At 45.7% G+C, this 19,031-nt stretch overlaps 1 protein-coding gene across 3 annotated transcripts in view; it reads left to right on the top strand.

Annotated features, from left to right (window-relative positions):
* Nucleotides 1–19,031, top strand: part of LOC137563207 (transient receptor potential cation channel subfamily M member 7-like) — a 267,700-nt gene that overhangs the window by 78,872 nt on the left and 169,797 nt on the right. For all 3 annotated transcript variants that reach the window (XM_068275389.1, XM_068275388.1, XM_068275391.1), the window contains exon 2: nucleotides 3,412–3,491. In XM_068275389.1, the coding sequence (XP_068131490.1) occupies nucleotides 3,412–3,491 (80 nt within the window). The remainder of the gene's footprint in view (nucleotides 1–3,411; nucleotides 3,492–19,031) is intronic.

The raw sequence follows: 19,031 nt of genomic DNA, 5'->3' as shown, positions 1-19,031 counted from the left end.
GGTCCTGTGTATAGTACCAGTGATAATTTGATGTCTGTAATAGACAGTAGTATTGAGTGGGTCTTTGTGCTTCATGTGTGATATGAACCATACTGATTCATTTCCTCTACTTACTGAATAAAGTCTTTCCCTCCTGAGCTGGGCCAGGCAGGGTCATTTTCTGCTTGTATTTGTTGCATATGTAAATCTGTAACCTGCATTTCGTATTATTTATTGTTCGGCACTGTGTAATATGTTGGCAGACAACTGCTAAAAAGGTTATCGCCAGTAGTGGGAAGGACTCCAGCAAAGTAATTATTATATGCATTTATACTGCTGATATTTTCTGAAGCACTTACAACGTACATTAAACAGGTCATGTCACTAACCATTATTCTCAGAAGACATAACAACAGAAGTGGTTTAGGCAATACCTTTAATGACTAACTGAACAAGAATTCTGTGCAAGCTTTCGAAAACTTTAAGTTCCTTTTTCAGGCATGATACAGAATTGTATCAAAACTATACAAAAGTAATGTAACATACAGAGGATTTTTTTTATGATTTTGTAGGCTTATTCAGCAATCTGACACTGAAGAGGAAACTTCAAGTTTTGAAAGCTTGCAAAAAAAAATCTTGCACAGTTAGGCCCATTCACACAGGCAAAATAGTGGCAAACGGAACTGTGAAAACTGATCTGATTACCGGTCGATCGGATCTGTTTTCACTTTGTAGCCACTCTGTTTGCCTTCCGCTGCTTCCGTTCAGTTTGCCCACATCCCCCCCCCCAGACCCCCCCACCCCCAAAGTGTATTTTCCTTTTCCGTTCCACTGGGCTCAGCGGTCCGGAGAAGTTGCTGCTGGAGGAAACTTGTGGTCCGTTCAGCGGATCATGCGGAACAGATCCATTCGAATGGACAGATGTGAATAGATCTATAGGTTAACATTGGATCCATTTGCATCAGTTGGGATCCTTTCCGATCCGGGAATGGACCATTTTTACCTCCAGTGTGAAGTACCTCCAGTATCTTCAGATTTTCTCCATGACTAAAACCAGACCACATACAACTAGTTTCTCTCAGGGACTCAGAAACCAATTTCCTACCAATTTCCTGGATGCTTGCTCATCAACTGGTAAGTTTTTGGGAAACCTATGCAAGCACAGGGGGAACGCTCAAACTCCATAGGTAAATAGAGTGTTTCACTAAATTCCCATGATGGTGCATATACCCAAAACTAGTAATGCGACTTTACTAAGTGAGCAGTGTGGCTGTACAGGAAGCACTAAAGTGAATTCTGGCCATCTGCAGTGGTGCAGAGCTCTTCTGCTCAATAGCAAGCAAAGCTGCTGCTCTGATACATGTAGAGCCTGTTCCCACTAGTTCTACTGCTAGACTTGCTTCCCAGAGCAGAAGGCAGCAGACTAGTGGACATGCGGAACAGACACCATGTTATCCTATGGCAAAGTATGGACTCATTCACATGTGTATCTCCACTATGTCCACGTACTGTATGTCCATTGCATTTCTGCAACACACTAACAACATGCAGAACTTTCTTGGATAGCGGATGAGTTGACACAGAATACAGCTCCACTGTGTTGGACTATCAAAGTCAGTGATGTAGCAATAGAGGATGCAGAAGTTGCTGTCACACAGGTGCCATTGGGACAGAGGGGCCCACTAAGGGCCCTCCTTAATCCATCTTATTAGCTTTTTATTGGTGCTATGCTGGTAATGAACACCTCTGTGTGTGCATTGGATAGTGGCAACCCTTAACAAGCTATTTTCTCACTCTGCAGCTGTCCTTGGTAGGTTTTGGGGATCCATATCAATAGGATATTTGGGGCCTTTTGTAAAACTTGCACTGGGGCCCTACACTCCTTAGTTACGGCACTGATCAAAGCAGTGGCATAGCTAGAGATCATGGGGCTCCACAGCAAAACTTTAATGGGGCCCTGAAATGTAGGCATTATTGAGCAATGCCCCCTGCCACTACTCTATGGATAGGAGTTAATTGGGCAATTAACATTTTCATGCAATCTACACTGCATATAGTCCATGGGCACTGAGACAAAGTCAGAGGGTGGAGGAGCACAAGAAAGTTAATAGTGAAAACATCAAATACCACCTGGGCTCCCTCTGCTCCAGGGCTCCATAGCAGCTGCTATGACTATTGCTATGCCCCTGGATCAAAGTGGCAGCGTATCTGTAACTATATATATATGTGCTACCATTCCAGCATGAACTATAGTAAGAACAACATAGTATGAACTGAGTGATCTGGAATGCTTGTATTTTAAAGATTTTCCCTGACATTATTTGTATAAGTCGTCCTGATATGAATACTGGCCTTGTCAGAAATAGAACCTGGGACTCTAGTGCTCCAAGGCGAGAGTGCTAATCATCTAGCTACTATGCTGTTCAAACGAATCATCCCCATAGCAGCATTGCTGCCAGACCCCGGATTACATCTCCCTCCGAGTTGCGACAACTCGGTGGGGGAATAGTATTTAACGCCGCCTCAGAGTTTAGTGGCAGCAGTGAGAGCCGACGGCTCTCACCGCGCCGAACTGAACGGCGCCAAACTAATATGCACCCACTGTTCAAATCCTTACCTAGGTATGCACTGTTATAATGATGCCCCTTCACAGGTTTAAATTGCAACTCCACTATTGTTTTGAAAACATTATCCTCTTCAGTTTAGTAGGAGGGCTGGCACTGCTTTTCAAGCCATTATTCAAAAGTTAAAAGCACTTACAGTTGCATGGACAGGATACGGTTATGAGTGGCTAGGTGGGCGTCAGGTTTGGAGATCCAGCAACCATCCATTTCTCGCCGATGGTACTTGTTCACTGCAGGATCAGAGTCGGACAGTGGACAAGCGCCAGTGGTGCGAAACGGACATTTTCTGGATCTCCAAACCTGACGCCCACCTAGCTGCTCATAGCATTATCCTGTCCATGCACCTGTAAGTGCTATTAACTTTTGAATAAAGGTTGGAACGGCAGTGCCAGCCCTCCTCTCTCTCTCTCTCTACTAATCTGACAAGTGTGTTTGTCCCGGGCTTGTGCACACCCTACAAGTTCATCCATTGCACTGCAGTGAGCTGTGTACTCCATAGATCAGTCCAGTCCCCTACATCAACGTCACTCAAGTGCTGGAATACTATCTCTCTGTGTGTGTAACCATAATCCTGTTCAGATAAATTCATTTTACAGCAGTTATTACAAAAAAAAAAAAACATTCCTGCTTTTATTCTGTGGAGATAAAATAACAATGCCAGCAGTACTTTGCAGACATTAGCTGCTAAGTAGATATGACTGCTCAGTACAATCACCTGATCAGGATCTGTGTAATTAACAGCCATGGCATTCAACTAATAATGTCTCTCAAGGTCATTTTATAATTGAAATGCTATTCTGCCTTTCAGATCAGCTTGTCCTGGATAGAAAAGACATTTTATAAGCGGGACTGTGTTTCTATAATACCAAGTTCAAGAGAGCCTCACAGGTAAGTGCTTTGCTCACTTTGCAATGAATGAAATATTGTTAGGGCCTGTTGATAGACACTGGTGCACACCACTCTGCAAAGCTTCTTCCCTGCCACTTCCTGGTCTCCCTCTCCACTGATGAAATCCAAAGGAAGGGGTCTGCACACAGTCTTGCTGGACCTTGTGCAAATTTACACACATGTTAGGGTAGCAGGAAAAAAGGGCACCGGCGGCTAATGGGCAAAAAGAAGGCCGCCATAGCCTCGAATGTATTTATCGTTAATACGGTGCCCAAAGCAGAAAAAGGGGCGCCCAATAAATATTGTTAAGTACATAAGAACATTAAAGTTTTTGAAATATCGTATCACTTTAGAAACTTGCAATGTTATAATTTTTGTCATATTATATTGTATGTACAGATGTACAGATTGCACGTTATCAAACATGTTATAGTTTCTATGTGTGTAAGGGTGCTTGTGCAGGTGGTGGTTAGGGTTTGCCACCACCGGGATATATGGGGGGGATAATTAAGGTTAGGCTCCACCAGCGGGAGTGGTTTGGGTTAGGCACCAGCAGGGGAGTGGGTAGGTTTAGGCACCACCCGGGGAGGGTTCTGTATAAGAGTAGGGTTAGGTTAAGCTGTAGTGTTAAATTATGTAATGATTTTTAAAGATAATATCTTTTTGTTTTCATCTCCTGTCTGTTTTAAAATGGTATATATTGTTAACCAAACGGTGTTTATCGTTATTGAGATTTCGTTATCCACCGGCGCCAATTTGTTATCCAGTCAGTCCCTTTTTTCATGCACCCATTTTAGCTCAACTGACCTTTAACACTAACGATCATTTCAGGGCCGATCCAGTCCCTTTTGTCAAGGCATGATTGTCTGCCCTATGCCTTGACAAAGGGACTGGATCAGCCCCGATACAATCGTCTGTGTTAAGGGTCAGATGTACTAACTTGTGTATGTGTGATAGGACAATAAACGTGCACAAGTCCCAGCAAGACTGTGTGCGAACCCTTCCGTTGGATTTCATTGTTACAATTGCTTAAAGGAACACTATCGACTGTACTGGTAAATAAGGATGTATGCAGTTCACTTGCTTGTCTCTTTTGTTTACTGTATCAAATTCCTTTCACTCTAAACTGACGGCAAAGTGAGCCATGAGGGGAGGGGGAATTCCCTCACAGTGCATCTGTTAACCCTGTGTGTGAGGGAGGGAAAGTCCCGTGTAATGTGTCTCTGACTGAAGTGTCTGCAGAGAGCAAATGAAATGTAACTTGTTATAAACATTTGTAATTGTCGACACTACAGCTTTTCATACTTTTTTTTTTGCTTTCAGAGAAAAATGCTCTGTAGTCTGATATGCAAAAAACAACACTGGCTGTGCATTGAAGCAGACACCCCTTTTGAGAATGATTTGTCCCAATAGAGCTAAATCCTACATACAATGAATTAAAGATTTTGCCTCTGATATTTAACGTGAAAAGTAGGAAAATGTTTATACAGCTACTTAGACATTATTTGTACATTGTCATTTTATAACACTTGGATTGATAGTGTTCCTTTAGGGCTCCAACACCAGCATCCAACCTTACCAGATGTGCAGTTCTTTCTAGTGGAATTTCTCTCTCCACTGAAACGCCACTGTTTGTACCGCAAGCTGTGTTAAAAATGTGTCTGCATTTTTGTGTGTGGAGTTGTAGTGAATGGGGCTGTGCCAATCCGCAATCTCCTGCATCCAGCAGCCAGCAGTGCTGAACTGTGTGCACCACTACCAGTATGGACAGCCCTGACTTATAATAGCATCATCATACTTGAATGCAGTCAGTGGCGGCTCCAGGAATTTTTTTTAGAGGGTGCTATGCAGGTGCTGGACCAATTTCCGGGGTAGCTGATGCGCTTGCGCGGGGAAAATGGGTGTGGCTAAAACCTGTGGCGGCAAAAATGGGCGTGGTCATGACCGGATGAGGGCAGGGCTAACTGTAATTTAAAGTGAACCCGGGGTGAGAGTGATATGGAGGCTGCCATACTTATTTCCTTTTAAACAATTCTAGTTTCCTGGCAGCCCTGCTGATCTATTTGGCTGTAGTAGTGAACTGAATTACACCAGAAACAAGCATGCAGATAATCTTGTCAGTTCTGACAATATTGTCAGAAACCCCTGACCTGCTGCATGCTTGTTCAGGGTCTATGGTTGAAAGAATTAGAGGCAGAGGACCAACACCGCAGCCAGGCAGCTGGTATTACTTAAAAGGAGATAAATATGGCAGCCTCAATATTATTCTCACCTCAGGTTCCCTTTAAAAGTGCAACACAAAGACAGAGGGCCCAAGTTTTGGTGACCCTTTCCCCAGACAATTCACATAATTGTGCAGGTTTTCTCAAGAAAATACACGTAATGTGAGCAGATTTGAAAAAAAAACATGTTCAATAACTCCAATATACATAATCGTTAGCAGATATGGCCCCAATATGCACAATCGTTAGCAGATATGGCCCCAACATGCACAATCGTTAGCAGATATGGCCCCAATATGCACAATCGTTAGCAGATATGGCCCCAATATGCACAATCGGTAGCAGATATGGCCCCAATATGCACAATCGGTAGCAGATATGGCTCCAATATGCACAATCGGTAGCAGATATGGCCCCAATATGCACAATCGGTAGCAGATATGACCCCAATATGCACAATCGGTAGCAGATATGACCCCAATATGCACAATCGGTAGCAGATATGACCCCAATATGCACAATCGTTAGCAGATATGGCCCCAATATGCACAATCGTTAGCAGATATGGCCCCAATATGCACAATCGTTAGCAGATATGGCCCCAATATGCACAATCGGTAGCAGATATGGCCCCAATATGCACAATCGGTAGCAGATATGGCCCCAATATGCACAATCGTTAGCAGATATGGCCCCAAAATGCACAATCGTTAGCAGATATGGCCCCAATATGCACAATCGGTAGCAGATATGGCCCCAATATGCACAATCGGTAGCAGATATGACCCCAATATGCACAATCGGTAGCAGAAATGACCCCAATATGCACAATCGTTAGCAGATATGACCCCAATATGCACAATCGTTAGCAGATATGACCCCAATATGCACAATCGTTAGCAGATATGACCCCAATATGCACAATTGTTAGCAGATATGACCACAATATGCACAATCCTTCCTCAGCAGTTCTGACCACAATCAGCAGTACCACCTAAAAAAGAAAAGAAAAAACCATTTACTCACCTACAGCCAGAAGACCTTCTTTCCCGACCTCCTGTCCCGACCTCCTTGTGGCGCGCAGCTCCCACAATCCTCTTCTTTCCGGACGTCACGTTACTTCCTGCCTGCATGCTGAGAGCAGGGCTACGGGAAAATGGCTGCCCGAAGCCCTGCACTGCAGACTCGAAGTCTGCAGAGCAGGGCTTCGGGCGCCCATCTTACCGTAGCCCTGCCTGCTGCTCCGGGCTGCCGCTGTAAACTGACTCGGCGTCTCTTAGACGCCTGAAGTCAGTTCACGCCAGGGGGTGCTTTGGGGGTGCTTGGACAATTCTAGGGGGTGCTTGCACCCCCCTGGCGCCGCCCCTGAATGCAGTATACTGTATTTGTCATGGATTAGATACATACCCAACTCCCATTATGCTTAAAGGATATATCTGGTATGCTGCATTTATTTAAAGCCTCATGTATGGTGTTTAGTTATATTGCTTTGTGGTTAGTACCATATTGCTTAGTGGTTAGTACCATATTGCTTAGTGGTTAGTACCATATTGCTTAGTGGTTAAAAAGTCATCAATTTATAGTGTAAAGTATCAGCACACTCATAAACGCTGAGTATGATTTGAGCGCTTTTTAGTCTCTTTTAGCGCCTTATTATTCCCTAGTGGTTCTGGGTCATGAGCTATCTGGGTATTCTATCATACTCATCATCAAGTGATCCATACTCACTGGCGCACGGAAGGGGGTGTTCCGGGTGTATGGAACACCCCCTGCACCGAGACCGGAAGTGGGGCTGCCGTCAGGGGCCGACATACGCACTGACTGCACATGACTCACTTGGTATACACATGGCAGCGGGGATAAAAGGTTGTGGATGGAGCAGGCAGCAATCATGGCAAAGCCTCTGCTCTGGGTAAAACCACTCCAGCCTATCGCTCTAGAGCAGGGTGAGATCCCAGCAAAAGGGAGCGAGCAAGGAGGTTACAACGTCTGGAGTAGATATATCCGCAGAGGCCGGGGAGGCTCTTCCGATTCTGTGTGCAGTGGCTCTATCATATTTCCCTCTCCGTACATGCTCTACTTCCTTCCTCCTCCAGGAGGTCTGATTGGCTCTCCGTCCCTTCTCTTGGCATCATGGTAAAATGGAGCTGCATAGAGCTAGACCAGCAGACCTGCTGAAGGAGGAAGGGAATAGTGTCTGCACAGAGAGGTAATGTGAAAGAGCCGCTGCCAGCTCTGCACAGGAGGGAGGAGGATTAACGGGCTGGGGTGGTAATTGAGATCATGTGCCATCATTTGTGCCTGCCTGCAACTCTGCAATTGTATCGCCCTCTGTGCTTGTGTAATCAATCATGTTGCAGCCTTTCCCTCTCAGTGCAGCCCGGACTCTGCAGGCAGCGTCAGGAATGTCAGGCATGTGAGAGCACTGACAGTCTGATCTGCAGTACGAAGCTTACAGTATATTTGCCTTACAGGAGGCAAGACAATATGTGTGGGGTGAGACCACTGGGGGGGATGAGTGTGTGTGTGTGTATGTGTGTGTTTTATGTTGGTTGGGGGGCTGTAAAAGCTGAATGATTATGGTCTGACTGCAAATAGAATTGTACATATGGCATAATACTGTACTTGTAATCTAACTAATAGTTGTACTATTGCACTCTCTCTTTTCTCCCTCTAGGCTACCTCTCCCACCATTCCTTTCAACTTCTGTATGCCTGCTGTTCTGTCTCACGTTCCCTGCCAACCCCTCTATATTGCTTTCTCTATCCACTCTCTCTTTCATGCTTTATCCGTCCTCACTGTCTGTAAACTTATGCCGATGTATTTAAAGTGTACCCAAGCCAGGTATAAAATTATCTTTTTCCAAAGAGAGGGAAGCCTCAGGATCCTATTGAGGCTTCCTTCAGTGCTCTGATGTCCCTCGTCGCTGACCGCAGCCCTCCAGAAGATTGGCTACAATGGATTGCCACTAATCATGTTAGGGCTGCTTGCCTCCTCTTTCATCAGCACAGTAACCTGGAGCTGCTTTGCTAGGAGCGACTCCGTGCTACTGCGCATGTGCGTCCGCACTCATAGCAACAGGAGCGCAGCCACGATGTGGAAGGGGGTCGCTTTGATTAAGGGAGGGGACATCGGTGCATGGAGGGAAGCCTCAATACAATCCTGAGGCTTCCCTCTCTTTAATTAGATATCTCTGCTTAATCCCAAGCTTCAGCTTGTGTTCCCTTTAATAGCACTGATATCTTCTGAAGCACTTTACAGGGTACATAGTCCTTTAACTCACTATCCTCATCTTACAATCTAATCCTACAATAGTCATAGTTTAATGTCCTACTATATTATTATGTATTTATATAGCACTGACATCTTCTGCAGCACTTTGCAGAGTACATAGTCATGTCACTGACTGTCCTCAGAGGAGTTCACAATCTAATCCTACCATAGTCATAGTCTAATGTCCTACCTTATTATTAATATGTATTTGAATAGCACTTACACCATCTGCAGCACTTTACAGAGTACATAGTCATGTCACTGACTGTCCTCAGAGAAGCTCACAAACTAATCTCTACCATAGTCCTAGTCTAATGTCTGTAACGATCCGCTCAGCTGCCTGTGCTAGCAGGCAGCCTTTTGACCATTATTCAGGTCTGCATGCTGCAGGACTCTGGAAAGAACAGCTTTTGTCAGTTTTGCAGCTTGTGCTTGCTGAGGAATTTGCATACGTTGTAGTGTTGGGCGAACATCTAGATGTTCGGGTTCGGGCCGAACAGGCCGAACATGGCCGCGATGTTCGGGTGTTCGACCCGAACTCCGAACATAATGGAAGTCAATGGGGACCCGAACTTTTGTGCTTTGTAAAGCCTCCTTACATGCTACATACCCCAAATTTACAGGGTATGTGCACCTTGGGAGTGGGTACAAGAGGAAATTTTTTTTTAGCAAAAAGAGCTTATAGTTTTTGAGAAAATCGATTTTAAATTTTCAAAGGGAAAACTGTCTTTTAAATGCGGGAAATGTCTGTTTTCTTTGCACAGGTAACATGCTTTTTGTCGGCATGCAGTCCTAAATGTAATACATATAAGAGGTTCCAGGAAAAGGGACCGGTAACGCTAACCCAGCAGCAGCACACGTGATGGAACAGGAGGAGGGTGGCGCAGGAGGAGAAGGCCACGCTTTGAGACACAACAACCCAGGCCTTGCATGAGGACAAGAAGCGTGCGGATAGCAATTTGCATTTTGTCGCCATGCAGCCATAAATGTAATACAGATGAGAGGTTCAATAAACAGGGACCGGAAACGCTAACCCATCACAGATGTTCATTGTTCATGTTACTTGGTTGGGGTCCGGGAGTGTTGCGTAGTCGTTTCCAATCCAGGATTGATTCATTTTAATTTGAGTCAGACGGTCTGCATTTTCTGTGGAGAGGCGGATACGCCGCCGATCTGTGACGATGCCTCCGGCAGCACTGAAACAGCGTTCCGACATAACGCTGGCTGCCGGGCAAGCCAGCACCTCTATTGCGTACATTGCCAGTTTGTGCCAGGTGTCTAGCTTCGATACCCAATAGTTGAAGGGTGCAGATGGATTGTTCAACACAGCTACGCCATCTGACATGTAGTCCTTGACCATCTTCTCCAGGCGATCGGTGTTGGAGGTGGATCTGCACGCTTGCTGTTCTGTGTGCTGCTGCATGGGTGTCAGAAAATGTTCCCACTCCAAGGACACTGCCGATACCATTCCCTTTTGGGCACTAGCTGCGGCTTGTGTTGTTTGCTGCCCTCCTGGTCGTCCTGGGTTTGCGGAAGTCAGTCTGTCGGCGTACAACTGGCTAGAGGAGGGGGAGGATGTCAATCTCCTCTCTAAAGTCTCCACAAGGGCCTGCTGGTATTCTTCCATTTTGACCTGTCTGGCTCTTTCTTCAAGCAGTTTTGGAACATTGTGTTTGTACCGTGGATCCAGAAGGGTATAAACCCAGTAATTGGTGTTGTCCAGAATGCGCACAATGCGTGGGTCGCGTTCAATGCAGTCCTAGGCTGAAGAGGTCATAGCCTAGGGTCACAAAACCTGTTTATTTGGGCAATTTCAATGGTGGCGAGTCTGACGTACATAAATCGCAGCAATGGCCGTTAGCAACGTCTGAATCTCACGAAATGTCTCATGCAGGTAGAAGACATATTGTTAGACTTGGGCTCCAAAGATGGGTTCCCTACATCTCTGCAAACCAGAGTTACAGGGCTCCAAATTTGGTAAAATCCCCCATAGGCTTTCATTGGGCCTCCTATTTACAGTTCCAAAATCTCATATCTTTTCAAAGGGCAATGGCTCAGCAGTACCAAATTTTCTAGCATTGTAGGGACCCTTAGGGGGAACATGACTGGTGAGTTTCGGGCCCCTAGGCCGAAGAGGTCATAGCCTAGGGTCACAAAAACCTGTTTATTTGGGCTATTTCAATGGTAGTGATGGTGGCGTACATAAATCGCAGCAATGGCCGTTAGCAAAGTCTGAATCTCACGAAATGTCTCATGCAGGCAGAAGACATATTGTTAGACTTGGATTCCAAAGATGGGGTCCCTACATCTCTGCAAACCAGAGTTACAGGGGTCCAAAATTGGTAAAATCCCCCATAGGATTTCATTGCCTCCCTATTTCACTTTCCAAAATCTCACATCTTTTCAAAGGGCAATGGCTCAGCAGTACCAAATTTTCTAGCATTGTAGGGACCCTTAGGGGGAACATGACTGGTGAGTTTCGGGCCCCTAGGCCGAAGAGGTCATAGCCTAGGGTCACAAAAACCTGTTTATTTGGGCTATTTCAATGGTAGTGATGGTGGCGTACATAAATCGCAGCAATGGCCGTTAGCAAAGTCTGAATCTCACGAAATGTCTCATGCAGGTAGAAGACATATTGTTAGACTTGGATTCCAAAGATGGGGTCCCTACATCTCTGCAAACCAGAGTTACAGGGGTCCAAAATTGGTAAAATCCCCCATAGGATTTCATTGCCTCCCTATTTCACTTTCCAAAATCTCACATCTTTTCAAAGGGCAATGGCTCAGCAGTACCAAATTTTCTAGCATTGTAGGAACCCTTAGGGGGAACATGACTGGTGAGTTTCGGGCCCCTAGGGCGAAGAGGTCATAGCCTAGGGTCACAAAAACCTGTTTATTTGGGCTATTTCAATGGTAGTGATGGTGGCGTACATAAATCGCAGCAATGGCCGTTAGCAAAGTCTGAATCTCACGAAATGTCTCATGCAGGTAGAAGACATATTGTTAGACTTGGATTCCAAAGATGGGGTCCCTACATCTCTGCAAACCAGAGTTACAGGGGTCCAAAATTGGTAAAATCCCCCATAGGATTTCATTGCCTCCCTATTTCACTTTCCAAAATCTCACATCTTTTCAAAGGGCAATGGCTCAGCAGTACCAAATTTTCTAGCATTGTAGGGACCCTTAGGGGGAACATGACTGGTGAGTTTCGGGCCCCTAGGCCAAAGAGGTCATAGCCTAGGGTCACAAAAACCTGTTTATTTGGGCTATTTCAATGGTAGTGATGGTGACGTACATAAATCGCAGCAATGGCCGTTAGCAAAGTCTGAATCTCACGAAATGTCTCATGCAGGTAGAAGACATATTGTTAGACTTGGATTCCAAAGATGGGGTCCCTACATCTCTGCAAACCAGAGTTACAGGGGTCCAAAATTGGTAAAATCCCCCATAGGATTTCATTGCCTCCCTATTTCACTTTCCAAAATCTCACATCTTTTCAAAGGGCAATGGCTCAGCAGTACCAAATTTTCTAGCATTGTAGGGACCCTTAGGGGGAACATGACTGGTGAGTTTCGGGCCCCTAGGCCGAAGAGGTCATAGCCTAGGGTCACAAAAACCTGTTTATTTGGGCTATTTCAATGGTAGTGATGGTGGCGTACATAAATCGCAGCAATGGCCGTTAGCAAAGTCTGAATCTCACGAAATGTCTCATGCAGGTAGAAGACATATTGTTAGACTTGGATTCCAAAGATGGGGTCCCTACATCTCTGCAAACCAGAGTTACAGGGGTCCAAAATTGGTAAAATCCCCCATAGGATTTCATTGCCTCCCTATTTCACTTTCCAAAATCTCACATCTTTTCAAAGGGCAATGGCTCAGCAGTACCAAATTTTCTAGCATTGTAGGGACCCTTAGGGGGAACATGACTGGTGAGTTTCGGGCCCCTAGGCCGAAGAGGTCATAGCCTAGGGTCACAAAAACCTGTTTATTTGGGCTATTTCAATGGTAGTGATGGTGGCGTACATAAATCGCAGCAATGGCCATTAGCAAAGTCTGAATCTCACGAAATGTCTCATGCAGGTAGAAGACATATTGTTAGACTTGGATTCCAAAGATGGGGTCCCTACATCTCTGCAAACCAGAGTTACAGGGGTCCAAAATTGGTAAAATCCCCCATAGGATTTCATTGCCTCCCTATTTCACTTTCCAAAATCTCACATCTTTTCAAAGGGCAATGGCTCAGCAGTACCAAATTTTCTAGCATTGTAGGGACCCTTAGAGGGAACATGACTGGTGAGTTTCGGGCCCCTAGGCCGAAGAGGTCATAGCCTAGGGTCACAAAAACCTGTTTATTTGGGCTATTTCAATGGTAGTGATGGTGGCGTACATAAATCTCAGCCATGGCCGTTAGCAACGTCTGAATCTCACGAAATGTCTCATGCAGGTAGAAGACATATTGCTAGACTTGGATTCCAAAGATGGGGTCCCTACATCTCTGCAAACCAGAGTTACAGGGGTCCAAAATTGGTAAAATCCCCCATAGGCTTTCATTGGGCCTCCTATTTACCGTTCCAAAATCTCACACCATTTCAAAGGGCAATGGCTCAGCAGTGGCAAAACTCACCAGTCATGATCCCCTTAAGGGTCCCTACAATGCTAGAAAATTTGGTACTGCTGAGCCATTGCCCTTTGAAAAGATGTGAGATTTTGGAAAGTGAAATAGGGAGGCAATGAAATCCTATGGGGGATTTTACCAATTTTGGACCCCTGTAACTCTGGTTTGCAGAGATGTAGGGACCCCATCTTTGGAATCCAAGTCTAACAATATGTCTTCTACCTGCATGAGACATTTCGTGAGATTCAGACGTTGCTAACGGCCATTGCTGCGATTTATGTACGTCACCATCACTACCATTGAAATAGCCCAAATAAACAGGTTTTTGTGACCCTAGGCTATGACCTCTTCGGCCTAGGGGCCCGAAACTCACCAGTCATGTTCCCCCTAAGGGTCCCTACAATGCTAGAAAATTTGGTACTGCTGAGCCATTGCCCTTTGAAAAGATGTGAGATTTTGGAAAGTGAAATAGGGAGGCAATGAACCAATTTTGGACCCCTGTAACTCTGGTTTGCAGAGATGTAGGGACCCCATCTTTGGAATCCAAGTCTAACAATATGTCTTCTACCTGCATGAGACATTTCGTGAGATTCAGACGTTGCTAACGGCCATTGCTGCGATTTATGTACGTCACCATCACTACCATTGAAATAGCCCAAATAAACAGGTTTTTGTGACCCTAGGCTATGACCTCTTCGGCCTAGGGGCCCGAAACTCACCAGTCATGTTCCCCCTAAGGGTCCCTACAATGCTAGAAAATTTGGTACTGCTGAGCCATTGCCCTTTGAAAAGATGTGAGATTTTGGAAAGTGAAATAGGGAGGCAATGAACCAATTTTGGACCCCTGTAACTCTGGTTTGCAGAGATGTAGGGACCCCATCTTTGGAATCCAAGTCTAACAATATGTCTTCTACCTGCATGAGACATTTCGTGAGATTCAGACGTTGCTAACGGCCATTGCTGCGATTTATGTACGTCACCATCACTACCATTGAAATAGCCCAAATAAACAGGTTTTTGTGACCCTAGGCTATGACCTCTTTGGCCTAGGGGCCCGAAACTCACCAGTCATGTTCCCCCTAAGGGTCCCTACAATGCTAGAAAATTTGCCACTGCTGAGTAATTGCCCTTTGAGAAGATGTGAGATTTTGGAACTGTAAATAGGAGGCCCAATGAAAGCCTATGGGGGATTTTACCAAATTTGGAGCCCTGTAACTCTGGTTTGCAGAGATGTAGGGAACCCATCTTTGGAGCCCAAGTCTAACAATATGTCTTCTACCTGCATGAGACATTTCGTGAGATTCAGACGTTGCTAAAGGCCATTGCTGCGATTTTTGTACGTCAGACTCGCCACCATTGAAATTGCCCAAATAAACAGGTTTTGTGACCCTAGGCTATGACCTCTTCGGCCTAGGACTGCATTGAACGCGACCCACGCATTGTGCGCATTCTGGACAACACCAATTACTGGGTTTATACCCTTCTGGATCCACGGTACAAACATAATGTTCCAAAACTGCTTGAAGAAAGAGCCAGACAGGTCAAAATGGAAGAATACCAGCAGGCCCTTGTGGAGACTTTAGAGAGGAGATTGACATCCTCCCCCTCCTCTAGCCAGTTGTACGCCGACAGACTGACTTCCGCAAACCCAGGACGACCAGGAGGGCAGCAAACAACACAAGCCGCAGCTAGTGCCCAAAAGGGAATGGTATCGGCAGTGTCCTTGGAGTGGGAACATTTTCTGACACCCATGCAGCAGCACACAGAACAGCAAGCGTGCAGATCCACCTCCAACACCGATCGCCTGGAGAAGATGGTCAAGGACTACATGTCAGATGGCGTAGCTGTGTTGAACAATCCATCTGCACCCTTCAACTATTGGGTATCGAAGCTAGACACCTGGCACAAACTGGCAATGTACGCAATAGAGGTGCTGGCTTGCCCGGCAGCCAGCGTTATGTCGGAACGCTGTTTCAGTGCTGCCGGAGGCATCGTCACAGATCGGCGGCGTATCCGCCTCTCCACAGAAAATGCAGACCGTCTGACTCAAATTAAAATGAATCAATCCTGGATTGGAAACGACTACGCAACACTCCCGGACCCCAACCAAGTAACATGAACAATGAACATCTGTGATGGGTTAGCGTTTCCGGTCCCTGTTTATTGAACCTCTCATCTGTATTACATTTATGACTGCATGGCGACAAAATGCAAATTGCTATCCGCACGCTTCTTGTCCTCATGCAAGGCCTGGGTTGTTGTGTCTCAAAGCGTGGCCTTCTCCTCCTGCGCCACCCTCCTCCTGTTCCATCACGTGTGCTGCTGCTGGGTTAGCGTTACCGGTCCCTTTTACTGGAACCTCTTATATGTATTACATTTATGACTGCATGCCGACAAAAAGCATGTTACCTGTGCAAAGAAAACATATATTTCCCGCATTTAAAAGACAGTTTTCCCTTTGAAACTTTAAAATCGATTTTCTCAAAAACTATAAGCTCTTTTTGCTAAATTTTTTTTCCTCTTGTACCCACTCCCAAGGTGCACATACCCTGTAAATTTGGGGTATGTAGCATATAAGGAGGCTTTACAAAGCACGAAAGTTCGGGTCCCCATTGACTTCCATTATGTTCGGAGTTCGGCCATGTTCGGCCCGAACCCGAACATCTAGGTGTTCGCCCAACACTACACGTGACCGTTCGGCCAATCACAGCGCTAGCCGAACGTTCGGGTAACGTTCGGCCATGCGCTCTTAGTTCGGCCATATGGCCGAACAGTTTGGCCGAACACCATCAGGTGTTCGGCCGAACCCGAACATCACCCGAACAGGGTGATGTTCTGCAGAACCCGAACAGTGGCGAACACTGTTCGCCCAACACTAATACGTTGTCATGCAAATTGCCTGGCCACATTCATTGGAGGCGTGTACTATAAGTACTATGTGTGTCCCACCAGTGGCGTAGCTAAGGAGCTGTGGGCCCCAATGCAAGTTTTACAATGGGGCCCCCCCAATCACTCTATACATAACAATTGATACGGCGCATCAAAACCTGCCAATGGAAACTACAGTGTCAGAGGTGCAAGAAGGGGATGGGGAACAGTGTGTTAATGATTACCACTATTCAAAGTATCTATAGAAGTGATTATTATGAGCACAGGACCAATAGAGAGCTAATACTGTAGTTGAGGGAAGGCCCTTTGGGGCCCCTGTGGCCCAAGGGCCCCGATGCGGTCGCAACCTCTGCAACCCCTATTGCTACGCCCCTGTGTCCCACAATGCTTCGCTGCTCATAGAGGTTTGTTCCTGCTGGACTCACCTGGAGTGTCAGCCACTGCTATCTTAGTATAGTTAATTCTTGGGGAGTGCTCCTTGCATTCCTAGTTAGTGCAGTCAGTTTGTGTATAATTTGTACTGCCTATTCTGTCCTGTCTTGTCTGTCGCGATTGCGCTGTCACCAGCGGCGGTTGATAGCGAATCGCTCTGTCTTGTTTGGATCGCACTAGCCTCTAGCGGTAGCGGCTGTGGATCCTTCTGATCTAGTTCCTGGAGTGTAAGCTGGAGCAGTGGTTGCTACCAGCTACCTCATCTGATCTGTCTTGTTTTAGATCACACTAGCCGCTAGCGTTAGCGGCTGTGGATCTTTCTGATCTGTGTTCCTGCTTGGATCACACTTGCTCTGGCGGAAGAGCGGTGGATCCTTTCTGCCTAGTTCCTGTTTCTCGTTTGTCTGTCTTGTCTGATACGGGCGCTTGCTGTAGGCTCGGTGAGGTAACAGTTAGGCAAGCGTTCACGTTCTTTGTTTCGTGTTTGTCTGTTGATGGTTAGTTAGGCGTGCTTGTCTCTATTGTGCTTATCACGTGGAGACCACGCATAACCGCGTGCACTGTTGCGAATGAGTGCGGTGTTCGCGGTTAGCTAGCGTTTGTTATTTTCCGTATCTTCTCATTGTATGATTTGCTGTGCCTTTGCTATCCTCGTATTCTGTTCTGATCTGCCTTGTGTCACTTCTGGCAATCGCCGTTCTTGCGGTTGCGTTTCTGTTTCGCATCTGCTGTTGTGTGTGCGCGGTCGCAGGGTGGCGACTAGATTGGCGCACACACATACAACCTGTTCCTTTGCTCGTTCTCATTCGCAATCGCTTCTCTTGCGATTGCGTTCTGCGCTTCATACAATTCCTGTCTGGCATTTGTGGAGGTACAGAGGATTGGTTCCTCTGCACTCCCCAGCGCCATCTGCCGACAGGAATTTCCCTCTACTGGTGCTTGCACCAAAAGCTGGGTTCTAGTATCTTGACACGCTTGTGGAGGACCTCCGCAGTGTCAGCGCACATCTTTGTGCACTGAACACGGAGATATCCCACAATCGTTACATTATGAGCAGCCCAACCCAAAACCCCAGTGTAGAGGGAATTTCTGATTTGTACGATTTTGCTGAGTATGGTTCCTGTGTCTTTAAGAGTTTCAAAATATTAAATTCAGAGACGAAAGAGGATTTTCTCTCTGAATGCGTAAAATTTTGTCTGAATCCTACTTTTCAAATTACTGATCTGTCCACGTCTGCTCTCCAATTAGCTTATGTGCTTTTGAAAGACGATCTGTTTGTATGGGCTCATGAAATATTGCAAGACAATTCTTGGAATGATAATCTGTATCAGTTTCTTACATTTACATTCTCCTACTGGTTTGAGTTGCCTTGCTTGCCACCTGCCCTGTATGAGTGTGTAGTTGCTAATGAGTCAGCTGCTCTACCTACTTCATGCAAAACCATTCAGTTTGAAAAAGAATGCAGTAACTATTCCCCTGTGTCTAAACAGCAGCCACCTAAAGCAGCAAGGACTAAAAGCAGGAAAAAAAGGAAGACTTCTCAGCTGAAAAATCCGTTGCCCATAGCAACTACAAATAAAAAAATTGTTTCTGTAAAGTCTGAAATTTCTCAGTCTCAGGTTTCATTACCCCAAGAAAGGGCATTTGTGGATCCTTTGATAGGCAGAATTATTTTCTATATTAAAGGAGTAAGAAAGTCTTTGCATGTTCCTGACCCCAACCCTTATGAGGGTTTCTTGGAAACCGAGTTGTTTGAACCCCCATTTGCTCCATGGAATATTGGAGCATTAATTGAGGAGTTCGAGATTGATTGGAAGGCGTTTTGCGATTTTTACATCGCAAAAAGCGCAGAGATTCTTTATGCTTGTCTTGATTCGGTGTACGCTTTGATTGACTCTGATGAGTGTGACGAATGTTTTGTGAATCCGGTGACTTATGTGTGGCAGACGATTTTGGATGAATTGCGCACACACCAATCAATTGACTTCAATAAAGAGACATCGTTATCGGATGATTGTTCCTGCCTTTCTGGGGTAAAGCATTTGAGTCTAGATATTGTGCGACCTGACATGAATGGGTGCACTACTGTGGTTGATTCCTGTGCGAATCT

Source organism: Hyperolius riggenbachi, chromosome 3 (assembly GCF_040937935.1).
Source record: "Hyperolius riggenbachi isolate aHypRig1 chromosome 3, aHypRig1.pri, whole genome shotgun sequence".
In the NCBI taxonomy this organism is placed as follows: Eukaryota; Metazoa; Chordata; class Amphibia; order Anura; family Hyperoliidae; genus Hyperolius; species Hyperolius riggenbachi.
Note: the sequence above shows the minus strand (reverse complement) of the source record. Positions and strands in the feature narration are given on the sequence as shown.